Source organism: Ambystoma mexicanum, chromosome 1p (genome assembly GCF_040938575.1).
Source record: "Ambystoma mexicanum isolate Mex_15411 chromosome 1p, UKY_AmexF1_1, whole genome shotgun sequence".
Classification (NCBI taxonomy): Eukaryota; Metazoa; Chordata; class Amphibia; order Caudata; family Ambystomatidae; genus Ambystoma; species Ambystoma mexicanum.
In genome coordinates this window covers 1,057,637,320-1,057,650,564 of record NC_090921.1, presented here as the reverse complement: position 1 = coordinate 1,057,650,564, position 13,245 = coordinate 1,057,637,320, and the positions used below count along the sequence as shown (strand labels likewise).

The 13,245-nt window shown below is 41.2% G+C and overlaps 1 protein-coding gene across 1 annotated transcript in view; it reads right to left on the bottom strand.

Moving 5' to 3' along the window:
* Positions 1–13,245, bottom strand: part of LOC138447974 (capping protein, Arp2/3 and myosin-I linker protein 2-like) — a 301,863-nt gene that overhangs the window by 220,204 nt on the left and 68,414 nt on the right. The window contains exon 2 of the mRNA XM_069604500.1: positions 7,706–7,809. Within this exon, the coding sequence (XP_069460601.1) occupies positions 7,706–7,809 (104 nt within the window). The remainder of the gene's footprint in view (positions 1–7,705; positions 7,810–13,245) is intronic.

Sequence of the window (13,245 nt, the reverse complement as noted above, 5' to 3'; positions counted from 1 at the left end):
ACAAATATTCTTTTTTTCCTTCCACTTTTTGACAAAGGATTTACGTTGATTAAAAGGCTAGAATTAGACTAAACTAAAATAGAAGTATAAAAAAAGTTTGAAGATACTAAAAAACAAGAATAATTAACAGAAAGTGTAAACAAAGGAGCTAGAAAAATAGTTCAAATAAATTTAGTTTTCAGAAATAATAGGTAAAGGTAGGGAAAATATCCCGATCTCCTGGAATATGAGTGGCGATTAATGATGCCTACTCAACTATATTGAAATGATATATTTAATTAATTAAGAAGTAAGGGAAAAATTCAAGTAAGTATTGACAGTCTGAATTGGCTCGTCATAATGGAAGAAACACCTCTCACACATCTATGCAGAACACTGGCAAGATATACAGCCAAGACTATGCAGTACCATTCCGAATGGCTTAAGGGCACGACCAAGAATGTATGCCCTGGCCTCCACGAGGCTCGTTGTCAAATACGGTATTACAAAACCTGACAACATACTTACATGCCACACATAAGGGAAAGAAGTTAGAGAAAAGATTGCCAGTACTATAACGTCAGAAAACGTATCAGAATGAGAAATAAGACCCAGTTTATAGGGAGTGGATGCTTAGTCAGCATAAAGGGGAAGACGTAACACCTTCAGCTCCTCTTTCCCCTCCTGAGAAACAAGATGCAGAGAATGAAGAGATGGGATTTTACCCTCTAAAGGAATTAAAAGCAGCAACGGGGTATGCTAATCCACCATATGAACCCCGGCCTATACTAGTAAAGAGACAGAGGAATCGAGTAAAAGTAGAGAAAGCAAATATATACAGACACGCGATGAAAGTAAACAGTGTGATGAGAAAAATGACAGAACAAACAAACAGAGATAGAAGAAGAGGCAGAGAAACAAAGAAGAATAACAGATATAGCTATGGGAGGACAATAGTACAATACAAATGGTTAGGAGGACAGATATTGCTTAAACTAGATGAAAAAGGTATTGGTTGAGTTTGCGAAAGAGAGGAGAGGGAAGAGCTAAACAGGACAGCAAAGGAGAAGGAAGAAGAGAAGCTATATAGACAAGAAAGAGACAAGGAATGTAAGCGAAACGAAGAAAACATGAGGCAAAAAGGGAGAAGGAGAGGCTAGAAGAAGAGAGACTAGAAGAAATAGAAGCCCACAGATTGAAAGCAGGTAGGTTACAAAGAAGGCTAGAGGAGGAGGAATTGAGGGAAATAAGGAGAAGGGAGGAAGAAATGAACAGAAGTAGGGTATTTAAAGATGATGAGATTGAATATCTATACCATAGAAACATATTACCCATTGAAACATAAGAACGAACCGAAGAAGAGAGGGTCACAACCGTCCCGTGGAGGGTGGCGAGGACCATTAGATATGCCAACATGGAGAGAAGAAGATACAGAGAGCATAGGAACAAGAATGGGGGAAAGTATATAGACAAGTGAGGGATAAAGAAGGGTACAGAACTCAAGAGGGCGAACAAGTGGCATCCTTTAGGGGAACAGGAGGAAGCTTAAATGACATCAGATACGATGATCGTAGAACAATATCCTTAAGTGGGTTAGATCTTGAGGATGTAGAAGAGGACAATAGTCATAAGAGTTGGGGCATAATGATGTCTGACAAGGAAAGAAAACAGAACAAGAAGAATTTTCAAGTGAATCATGCATAGATAAAGGGGTAAAATTGTTAGATCTAGAGGACCCTATAAGAAAAACACCAGAACCAATACCACAAAAAAAATATACATACTAAACAACCATAAGTACGATCATACAGTACAGGGGAGGCCTGTGAGCAGACGAAGGTCATTGCCACAGAGAAAAAAAACAGGCGATGATAATGCTGCCTGGAAGACAAGGAGTGTGGGTAGGAATGACAAAGGATCAGGGTTTTCACATTTCCCACTGTAAGAAAAAAAAGGGAGTCGACCACAATACATACCATGGCCCCAGATGGATAAGGATAATTTAAAATGCACACTGCCGAGTTTGACAAAACAATGCCCTACTCTCTGCACTCAACATATCAAAAAGAGAGCACATCTCAGCAGCAAAAAGGGAGGCCCATTGGCTCCCCATTCGTGAAAGGATTATCGTCATAATGCTTTCGATCGCTCACAAATGTTTTTCTAACTCAGCTCCCAAGTACTGGGCACATAAAACCGTGAGAGCCAATACCATCAGACCGGCAAGGTCAACCCACTCACACTGCCTTGCTCTACCTAAATGTAAACGAACAAGAGGAGGAGGCTCTAGCTTCCCAACGCTGGCAGCTAAGCATTGCAATGCCATACCACCTGCCCAAAGAGCAGAAGAATCTTACTGGTCCTTCAGAAACTCTAAAAACTTGGCTGCTTACCTAAAATATAATTTTTAAGTGTGTTTGAAATGTACTTCCTCCAAGCTTCCTCATTGTGTGTAACTTGTCCTGCAACAGCGCCTTGATGTCCTTGGGCTTACGCGCTTTACAAATGTAAAAAAATAAATAAAATAAAGTAGGAAATGGCACGTTCCAGTAAGTATATGAAGGCTGACTGTAGCACTGTAGGGCAGTCTATCCTTGTAAAACTACTAATCATGTTTTCTTTACCCAAAATGCTCAGTAGAAATGCATTGTCACAGTAAGTGAGTGTATCCAGACTGGCTGCATCAATATAGGCCAGTCTACCCACATTACACTTATGTTTGCTTTAACCTTGATTCCCAGTACAAACATCCCATACCACAACTCAGGTAAACAACTTAAAGCCAAAGCATCCAAGTACAGTGCACACTTACAAATTTGGATTGTTACCCTGAACCCATACAGTGATGCCCCATGTGAGAGAATGGTTGCACCAGCAAAGAACACCATTGACTATCCTCAGTACCAAAGAGCAGCCCCAACATCGCAACGAGTGACTGTTCTTTTGGGCAAAAAAGAAGCACAACAAGAAGCCCATCTTTATTCAATCAATTATACTCCATAGAATAATGGTACACAGCATCAGAACAATGATATAGGAGGCTACTGGATATAGGATGCGGACATGGCACAACTTTGTCAGCGCAAGCTCCATCACCCAGAACATCTGAAGAGAGATAGGAGCATCAACAAGTTAGCAGCAATAAAAGACATATATTCAGACCAGGGGGAAATAGTATTGCATCAATGGTGTTTGAGAATTTGCAACCGTATTGATCTGGTCTTCTTTTTTTCCCTAAACAGAGAAATTATTGTGAATCACCCTGTTTCCATGCACACACCAAATGACCTGCCCAACCCTCACTTCTATGCTTGAGGAAAGTGCTCCTCTGATGCAAAAAGCCAAAGTCCACAGTCTGGGACTGCACCTGAGTGATGTGAAAGGAAAAGTACATAGTCAGAGGAGAAGGTGCAGCGTTCCCGATGGGACCTCTGGGTGTCGATGATCACTGGAGCTTCTTAAATAAACGGTGTTCTAGCATCTAAATTGACTGGGGTATTCATTTTTGTCTTACTGTATGGAGGAAGGGAGGTTGCAGGTCACGCAGTTCATGGAAAGAGGAGGGATGCAACAAGCTTCTAACCTAGAGATTGGTACCCTTGTGGATAGGCAGAAACAATTAATTTGTCTGTTTAGTCTTTTTGTAGGTACATTTTTACATTTTTTGGTAAAGACATTTGTTATTTATATTGTATTGGATTTTCCCCTTACCACATTGTATTTGTATTTTGTTATTTCCTCTGTGGCAATTCAAGAGAATCCCATTTGAAATACACCATTTGACATCAAAATATGTTTTAAGAGGCGCCTGAGGGTAAAACTGCCACCCTTAGCATTGCCTTTGAAACCCCTTTTTGTTCAGAGAGGCTGTTGAAGCAGCAGTAAGCAGTCAGGGCACTTTGTGAGCTATACGTCTTTCTGATGTTAAGCTATTCTAACACTTTGTCTCATGCCCATCCCTCGAACAGTCATTCTGGGGACTAAAGTGAACTAGTCTTCTCACACTGACCACATCACTCAAAAGTAGAAAAACTGGCGGGGGCTGTGGAGCTGCACGACTCCTCTAAGCCTCCCCAGCCACGTGGGAGGTAGGTGAGTTGAGATACCGGTCAAGATGCTCATGCTTTGTGCAGTAACACAGGGCTTGGGAGGCCCATCCATGCCCCCCTCCGGACATTGGAGCATAGCCCACATGAAGTCAGAGGATCAACCCATATGCAGACAATGTGTTTACTTAAGAAATGAGCATGCACTGCAAAATGTAGCCAACACCTAGACAAATGAATTTTACTTGAGGTCTTCTATGATACCGAGTTCATGTACCATGTTTAAAAATTCCCAATAAACAAATACCTGGGCAGATTATGGCGTTACCAGACCATATGAGGCAGAACATAGCAGGCGATGGCTGTCGTTGGGCATGTGAAGCTCAATCTTGTGTATGATAATTGTGCTCTGGGTTCATGGCTACAGCTGCACTGCAATGAGAATACCAGGGCCTATCTTGCTGCACTTGAAATATGATGATTATTCCTCATCATGTGAGCATGCATGTAGTATATCATGATGGTCCTGGCATATGAATCAATATCAGGACAAGATGGTACTACCTAGTCATATGAGACGCTCTGCAGCACCACAAAATAGTACTGCCTATGCACATAGCACTACACTTACTACTTGTTACAAATACATGGACATGTGATGCTGTGAATTCATTTCACATGATTACAAACTTATTTATATTATATTAAAGCAGTATGTTAGTCTCGAAGGCTGTATTGGGCATAGGATGATGTAGCTTGTCCCCCAAATCCCCAGTATCCTAGCCACCAAGTTCCTATTAAAACCCTCCTTAAATCATATCTAGTTTTGAGCAGTGTACTGTAAAAAGGCCATTACCCCAGTCTTGTCAATAGGGGAGGGAACTCCTCTCAGCATGGGGCAGGGGCCTACCAGCGGATATACTCAGAGCCCAAATTCCTGCATCCCCCCCGCTTTGGGGGGGGTCTGTGTGGCCCACTGTTATCTCAAGCCATGCCTCCATTGCAAGTTGCTTGTCAGCCTCTTTCTGTTTTTCCTATAGGCTCAAGACTAGACACTAAAAAGACACACAAAAGCTTCTGCCAACCACCCCACAGTAGCCGCAGAGAAGCCTCAACCTGACCATTAGTCTTCCTTGAGGACTGCCCTACCTTCCTACACTCTGTCCCTGATCCTGCCCTCGTCCCGCCTTTTTTCCCCCTCTCTTTCCCGCTCTCCCCCCCCCCCGTTCTCTAGTCTTCCTCCAGCGTTCTGGAAAAGAAAAGCAGGCCTGGCCAGGACAAAGGCTGATAGACATTGGGGGAGGGACAGTGCTACCAATTTTCTTACATATATTCAAGCAGTCTGGGGAGCGAGGGAAGGGGTTCCTCTCAACTCTCACACGCCACCCCTGGAGTAGGACCGACTCTGGCTGTGCCTGATAGGCAGCCTACTCAAGGTTAAGAGGGGTCCCAAAACCCCCCTGACGGTCAAATCCATGACATGGTTACAGTACACAAGGTACTTTAAAATTAACATTTGCCACACATTTCCCTAAAATGGCAGTTGGGCAGAACCTAACAACATGTGTGAAAATCCCTCAATCCTTCCTGTAAAATTGCCTTTAATGCATCTGCTGTAACCAATTTCTCTGGCTTCAAAGTTCACTAGATGCCACAACTTATCTCCACAATGCCTCATACAGCCCAAAACCCACTGAAAGGTCTTTAAATCTGGTGTACTGATAAATAATGTAGTATCACTTACCCAATGTGCTTTTAAAAGCAGCATTGACAGCTAAATGGACCTCAAACCCAGATACTTCCTGTAAAGTTGGCTTTAAATCATATCTAATTTTGAGCAATATTGCTGGCCCAGTATTTTATAGGCTTCAATTTGTTCCTGCAGCCAGGTGAGCTGCACTGCCCATAGCCCTCTGAAGCCTGTAATTTAAAAAGCGTGATGCCCCGCCTGCATGCACCACGCTCCTCCAGCCCCCTCTGGTAGACTCCATTTCCTCCTCCCGCCTTCCTCCCGCCTCCCAACCCGCTCACCACCCCCGATTGGCCTTCCCCCCGATTGGCCTTCCCGATCCCCACAACAATGTGTAGCTCGACGCGCACATGGAAGTGCTTGCTTCAATTTGTTCCTGCAGCCAGGTGAGCTGCACTGCCCCTAACCCTCTGGGGCCTGTAATTTATAAATGTGATGTCCTCATGCACTGCTGCACCGCGCTCCTCCAGTCCGCTCTGCAGGCTCCATTTCCTCCTCCTAACCCGCCCACCAACCCTGATTGGACGCTTTGTGCCTTTAACTACCCATTCCAGGGCAGTCCTCTGTCTGGCAGCCCCTTCAGCTAAGAGCCCCAAGGAAAAGGGTGGCTCCAACAGAGGCGGCTCCAAAAAGTGTCTGCAGGTGTCTGCAAGGGAAGGCAGTGAAGCCAGCAACCAGCCGTCAACTAGCAGCAACCAAAACATAAGTGTGGCATGGTTGGGGGGGGGGTAGAGAAATTACTCTACTCCAGAAAACACCGTCACTCAATATTACCTTACCTCAGAACTGTGAATGTTAGCAATGCCACACTTGGTTAGAAATGTGTTGCATTCCACCCCCTTAGCTTATAGTACACTGAAAGTTTACTGTGTTGAACTCTGCCTCTCAATACTGAGAGCTTACTGTGTTGAATTCTGCACCTTAAGACTGTCACACTAGATATTTCGCCCATAGATTACTCTGTTGTTATCTCCCTCTTAAGACTGTCACATCTTGTCCTTGCGCCGAAAGGCGTCTCATTCCATCCCCTTAGCCCATCTCAATTCTAGATAGTGCACTGAAAGCTTACTGTGTTGAATTTTACCTCTTAAGACTGTCACATCTTGACTGAGAGTAGAAAGGTGTCACACCCCACACTCTTAGCCCATCTCAAATCTAGATCTGTACACGTGTCTCTATGCACGTGTATCACTGTGCACTCTGCTTTCTTATCCCCATGCTGCTACTATATATCCGTATGCCCCCTCCTGTCACCGCAAACCCAGCCCACTGTCACTATGGGTCTGTGGGTCAATAAGATGAAGCATCATATCATATCTCATCATTATGCCTACTCTCTACTATACAACATCACTCAACTAGAACACAGCTATACCCCAGACAAATTCGGCCTAGCTGTTCACATACAATCACTACCCCATGAACACCTCAACACCCTAATAAAATGCAGCTATCCGATGACATTCCGGCCTAGCTGCTCACATAAGTGTCCTTCAGACCTAACGAAGCCAATACCAGTCTGGTTGTCGACCCACCAAACTGATCACATTCCAAATAATACCTTCAACACCACACCTAACACTAGGACGCAGCTACCATACAGCTATTACATTAGCTGTGCACATAACTGGTGTACCCACGCAACCTAATGACACCACCTCCCTCTACTGCAGTTCCCTGAGGGCGTTCAACCTACCAGCGCTTTGAGATCATACCAATGACATATAGAGTGCCAATGTTCCCAAAATTGTGCCCACCTCCTCCACATCCACTGTGTAAGTCCCACTAAATCAGTGTGTCATGATAAATCAAGGATGATGGTTTAAGAAATGTTGCTCACTTTATTTTTGGACCATGGGGTTATATTGTTGTCCCCAATTAATCCTGATTGCAAGTCCATATTTTGCGAGTGAATAAAAAAGCTACTTACAGAAGTGGTTCCTGTGCCAACCGGAAAGAGAAAAACTCTTCTAGCCCTTCGTCCAATGGAGTACCGGTCCCACTGGCATCATTGTCACATGTGGTAGTCTGCACCTAGAACGGAGATTCACAATTAATCAAAGACGCCTTTCACAACTGCCTGAATGAAAGTTCAGCTCTCTCCATCTTATTTCATAAACCTGCAAGAAATGTGTAACGTAGGAAGTAACTCTGCAGCTTAAAACATAAGCCTGTATAAACATTATAACCTCAGGAATTTTGAAGAGGAGTAGACACTCCCTCTGGTGATAGGACATGTAAACATGTCATGCAGGGCCCATGCCTCGCCCTCCTGTCTAACATTTTAATAGTTATAAACATTATTCATTTAAAAATGGGCATCACAACATGCATTACAAATGGCTACAGGCCTTAAAGCCTTAAGGAAATTCAAAGGTGCTGAAAGCACAGAAAATAAAGAGTTGGGAGAGCTTAGACAGAGTAGCTAGCAGCCCAAGCCAAGGTTACAGGATGAGGCCTGAGCAAGCCAGCTGCACGATTTGGCAGCATCAAATAGTAGAATATATTATTTTCAACGGTGCTGGTCACAAATGAAACTGGCATGAAGTCAGAAAATGATAAGATAGAGAAAAGTAGCCAATGAGATACCAGACAGCTGATCTTTGTCCTGGGCAGACCGTCTGGAGCATGCATCATTTCCAAAAACCTGAGTCATTGTGACAAGAAATAATCATGTGTTTCAGAAAGCTTTTATGTTCAATATAAAAAAGTGATGCATTTCGCTCATAAGAAACCTGGCCTATTACATTGTAAGGTTCATATTCAAACAGAAAGAACCATTGCGCAATGCTTTGCTTTCTATGAAAGTGTGTGCAAGTTGAACAAACTGAGTCTTTCCATGCTAACTAATCATCTGTGGCATGGGGGATTCTCCCAGCCGGCTGAAAAGGTAAAGGCTTTTTGTTTTGTGCACACATTGTGTATCTTTGTCCATGAAAGGCTTGTATTGAGTTATGACTGAGAAGTGATCTCTTCAACATATGGCTGACCACAAAGCAACGTTTTAAATCTTTCAAAGATTGAAAGCGACAAGAGCCAGAGGTCTTTCCCTGATGAGCGCTGATGTGCGGCACTGCAGGGCTCTGAGATCTCTTGTAGAACAGAGATGGGAGGTAAGAGGGAAGGCTGGTAATATCCTTTTTTTCCCTGTGCCTGTCAGTGTAGCACAGCAGATCTTGGGTAAGGTATGAGATTGTTCAGACAACAATAACTTAAGGGGAAGATTGCATTTTATATACTATATAAGTGGGGGCAACAGGATTTGGGTTTAAGAGAAAGAAAGATACCTCAGTTTCGGGTTTCAAGGGGACCAAAGAATACACCTCAAACTCTAAGAAGAGTATATAGTAGGGATTCCTGAGGCAAGTGGCAATTAAGAAGAAGAGATGAGGAGGTAAGACAAGACGTAGAATAATTGTGCACATTTTTCTTTTGGTTTTTAATTCGTGCTAATTTGAAACATGTACAAATTCCAAGAGTGTTTGTTATGTGTCTGTGACGGCTGGTTTATTATGTGTTTTCTGTGATGTGTCGTCATTTTTGGTGAGCTGAAAGATTTGCAGAGATAGTAGCCACATTCTTTTCATTAGTGAAAGTACTTCATAAAAACAAGCAGCTTTGGTATGGCTTGGTTTGCTTGAGGGGGAAAGCGGAGCACCTTTTTTGGGATAGTTATGAGCAAAAATAGCAAATTTTAATAATTTGTATTTTATTTAGGCCTAAGCATGTGCACATCATATAATGTGTTATTTTAAGCAATAAACAAAAGACTTTCGCATATGCACATACAGTGTTTTGCGATGCGCAGTGCAAGATTTATGGCTGTCTCAAGAGACGGCGTTCCTTTTCCTTGTGCGCAGATGGGAGTTGGGCAGTGGTGCGCGGCAGAACAGATAACAGCCTTCAGCAGAAGAGAAGGGGGAGGGCTAAGAAAAAAAGATAGTTCAGTTATTGGAAGCACCAATTGTTGAGTTTCTCACATGCTGCAGTAAATATGCATTTATATGGTGGAACAGTTTGATTGGAAAGATTGTATTAGAGACAGTTGAAATAATATGAGGAAAGAGTGGTGGTATGTTTTTAGTGTTTAAACGATCAGCAGGAGTATTTGATGAGTCATGCACACAGACACATTCTGACACAAAAGGAGAAGTTGTTTTAGTGTATGAAAAATATAGGTCATGTAAAGTGCCTTGAATCAAGGCGCTATGTATATATGCATTGCGTAATGTTGAAATGTAATGTGAGGGTGGACCTTTTTATAAGGTAGGAAGTAAGTGGCATAGATGCATCTGTTATATAGGATGATTTTTGAGAATATATGAAGAAAAAGGGTTATAAAGTAGGTTAATTCAAAAAAAGACGAATCCCTTTTAAGTGGTGTGATCTGAGGCCCCCAATAGTGTGTAGGTGAAAAATAAATTGGAGAAATATGGGATTCGGACTATAAAATGTAGGGAATGAGTAGGGCTATCGATAATATATATGTGTGCATGTATAGTGTAGATTGTTGAGCAAAGATAGGCTCATAAGATTTCTACATTTTATTTTTATTTTTCAGGATGAAGCAATATGTTGCATATAGTAGCAAATTGATTTGGACTAACATTGTCAGTAGAGAAAGCATTAGAATGGTTGTGATATATTTTGAAAAAAATATATTCTTAGTACAGAGCCTTAAGTGAGCAGGGACTCCGTACCACTCTCATTCAAAATAGTACTTCAAGGCCAGGACTCATTGAACTTACTTTTCTTAAAGTTTTTTTGTAATGAGATATATCAGGTAGAATGGTGTGTTTTTTTAATCAGGGGCAGGTTAAGAGAGCAACACCAGTTGAAGTTATTTAAGATTGGATTCTTTTTTAAAGAAAAAAGGGATTTGATTTTTTTGTTATAGGTTATGTTGAGATGTTGCTCTCTGGGACACCTTTGATTGATTATATATATATATATATATATATATATATATATATATATATATATATATATATATATATGGGATTGTAGGGATTATGGACCCCCGTTTTCTGATTTGGTGGGGTCTATATAGTTGACTATTTTTGTTTTGGCCAACATGTACACATGATTAATCATGTTTTGAGTACTCTTTTTTGTTACATTAGACTTTGCCCCCTTCATTAACCATATATGGATCAGATAGACCACGTTAGATTATTTTAAAAATTACACAAGCCACTTCCCATTTGAAGGTTTGAGTTATTTTGGATTTTTTTGAGGCTATGCCAGATACTTTTTTAGGACCTGATCACAGACATTATATTAGCACACATCAAAGACCCCTGTTTTTTTGTTATCCCATTTAAACATTATAGGTACCTTTATTAGTAATAGATCGGTCCATTTTAAAAGGCATATACTGTAAGTGTGCACAGAGTAGTCTAACAGATAAGGGAGAAAGGCATGTTGAGCAATGGAAAGAAACTATTTTAAAGTTTAGGCACATTGTTGAAAAGTAATTTGGAAAAGGGCCCAATGGTTTTCCAACACATAATGAATGAGCATAGGGAGGTGTCTCACACTCTTGTGTTAAGTAGCATAGAAATGATTACAACAACTGGAAGGACTCTTAGATGTGCCAGTACGTTATCAAAAAGGAGAGCAGATGCACAGAGTTTATTTTCAAAGAATGCGTAACAATAAGAAGGCAAGGAGGCAAGTCAGAAGAGGGAAACAGGAAAGTGATTGAGGAAGGAGAGAAACGGTGGTGAGAAAAGAAACAGGCATGGGGGAGAGCAAGAGTGAGATAGAGATTGCAATTAAGGCACTTGAGAGTGCTACACATAACCAGACAGTGAAGACACTGGTCAGAAAAGTAACTGAGGACAGAAAGAGGGGGGGGCAGCATATCCCCCACTACATAGCACAGAACCATTGAAATATTATGCCCAAGATCACACATGGTGCCAGACATGCGCCAAAGAATAAAAGTACAATTATAAATGCAAATTACACAACAGAGAAGGTTAATGCAATAGCAAGCGGCACCAGACTAAGCACAGCAAGCCCCTACATGAGTACAGCAAGGCAGTAAAACACAGTAGCATCATGGAATGTGCAGGCAATGACACAAACACTTATACCCAAAATAAGATAAGGGAAGCAATAGCAATAGGAGGAAGCACTCTCACAAGCACATGACTGAATGTACACACACTATAGGATATGGGGCATGATCTTTTATACCATTATTGTATTTTTTGTAAAGATGTCAGCACACATTTTGTGGAGAAATTTTAGTAAACTGATCAGAGGATAATATGTACTACTGCAAGGATTAATTATGTAGGTACACAATAATGTATATGAACATTCTAAGGCCAGAGAATAGAAAGGGGCACACCGTTAGGCCAAGAAATATTTTTTATGGAGCACACAGCCTGATTAGCATGGCTTTCAAGAATAAAGAGCAGATTGTTAAAATGCCCACCAAGTTATTTTTTTATTTAGACAAAAAGTATCCATGGATGCTTAAAAATAGTTTCTTTCCATTGCGCCATGGATGAGAAAGAAAGACCAGTGAGGTTAAGCAAACTATGAGCTGCAACAATGAGGGAATAAACTAAAGGACAGTGATAGCTTTGGGTGAAGAACACAGATTATTTTGATAAACATAGGCTTGGTTAATGTAAGTTTATTTTTGCATTTAAGAATTGCAAACAGAAACAAGGAAGATTTGGCACATGTACTGAGCATGTTATGGATCAGTAGTACTCATGATGATTGGTTTATAAGAAGGAGTGAAGAGAAGGGAACTTGGAGATGTTGTAAGAGAGGGCGTTATGCATAAGATTTGGAAAAACATAGGGGTGTTATCTTATGGTTTTGTCACGTTATGGGCACAAAGAGGGGGGAGCAACACACACACACTGAACCTATATACCCCCACAATAGTAGACAATATTCCCACAATGCAAGCATGGCATTAACTTAAGTAAAAGTAACCCCATGTCTTGCTAACACAATATAAGGGAACATAGAGTGCATATAATTTTTGTACTATATTTGGAGAATTTTAAAAATTATAGGGGAGGAATGGCAAGACATTAAAGGACACACAGTAACATGCAAGGGCCAGGAATGAGGATATATGAGCAAAACACAATTAGAGACCTCCTGCCAGTACACAGAACAACGTATGAGAGTAAGTAACAAGATAATTATTTCATATATATATATATATATATATGAGTAAAAATGTTGATTTATGTCATAGATGAAAACAGTCATTTTTTGAAGCGCAAGAGGAATTTGTATATAGTTAGTGAAGTATAGTGTAGTGATACCTTTTTTTTCTAAAGTTTCTCCAATTGTAAGTACTATTGGATGAAAGAAGGAGAAAAACAAAGAAGGAAAGGGTAGGTACCTGTGGACACAGGGAGGGTGTGGATCTCCTCATTGATTATTATTAGTGGAAAGAAGATCCAGGTGAGTACAAGTGAAAGCAAGTGA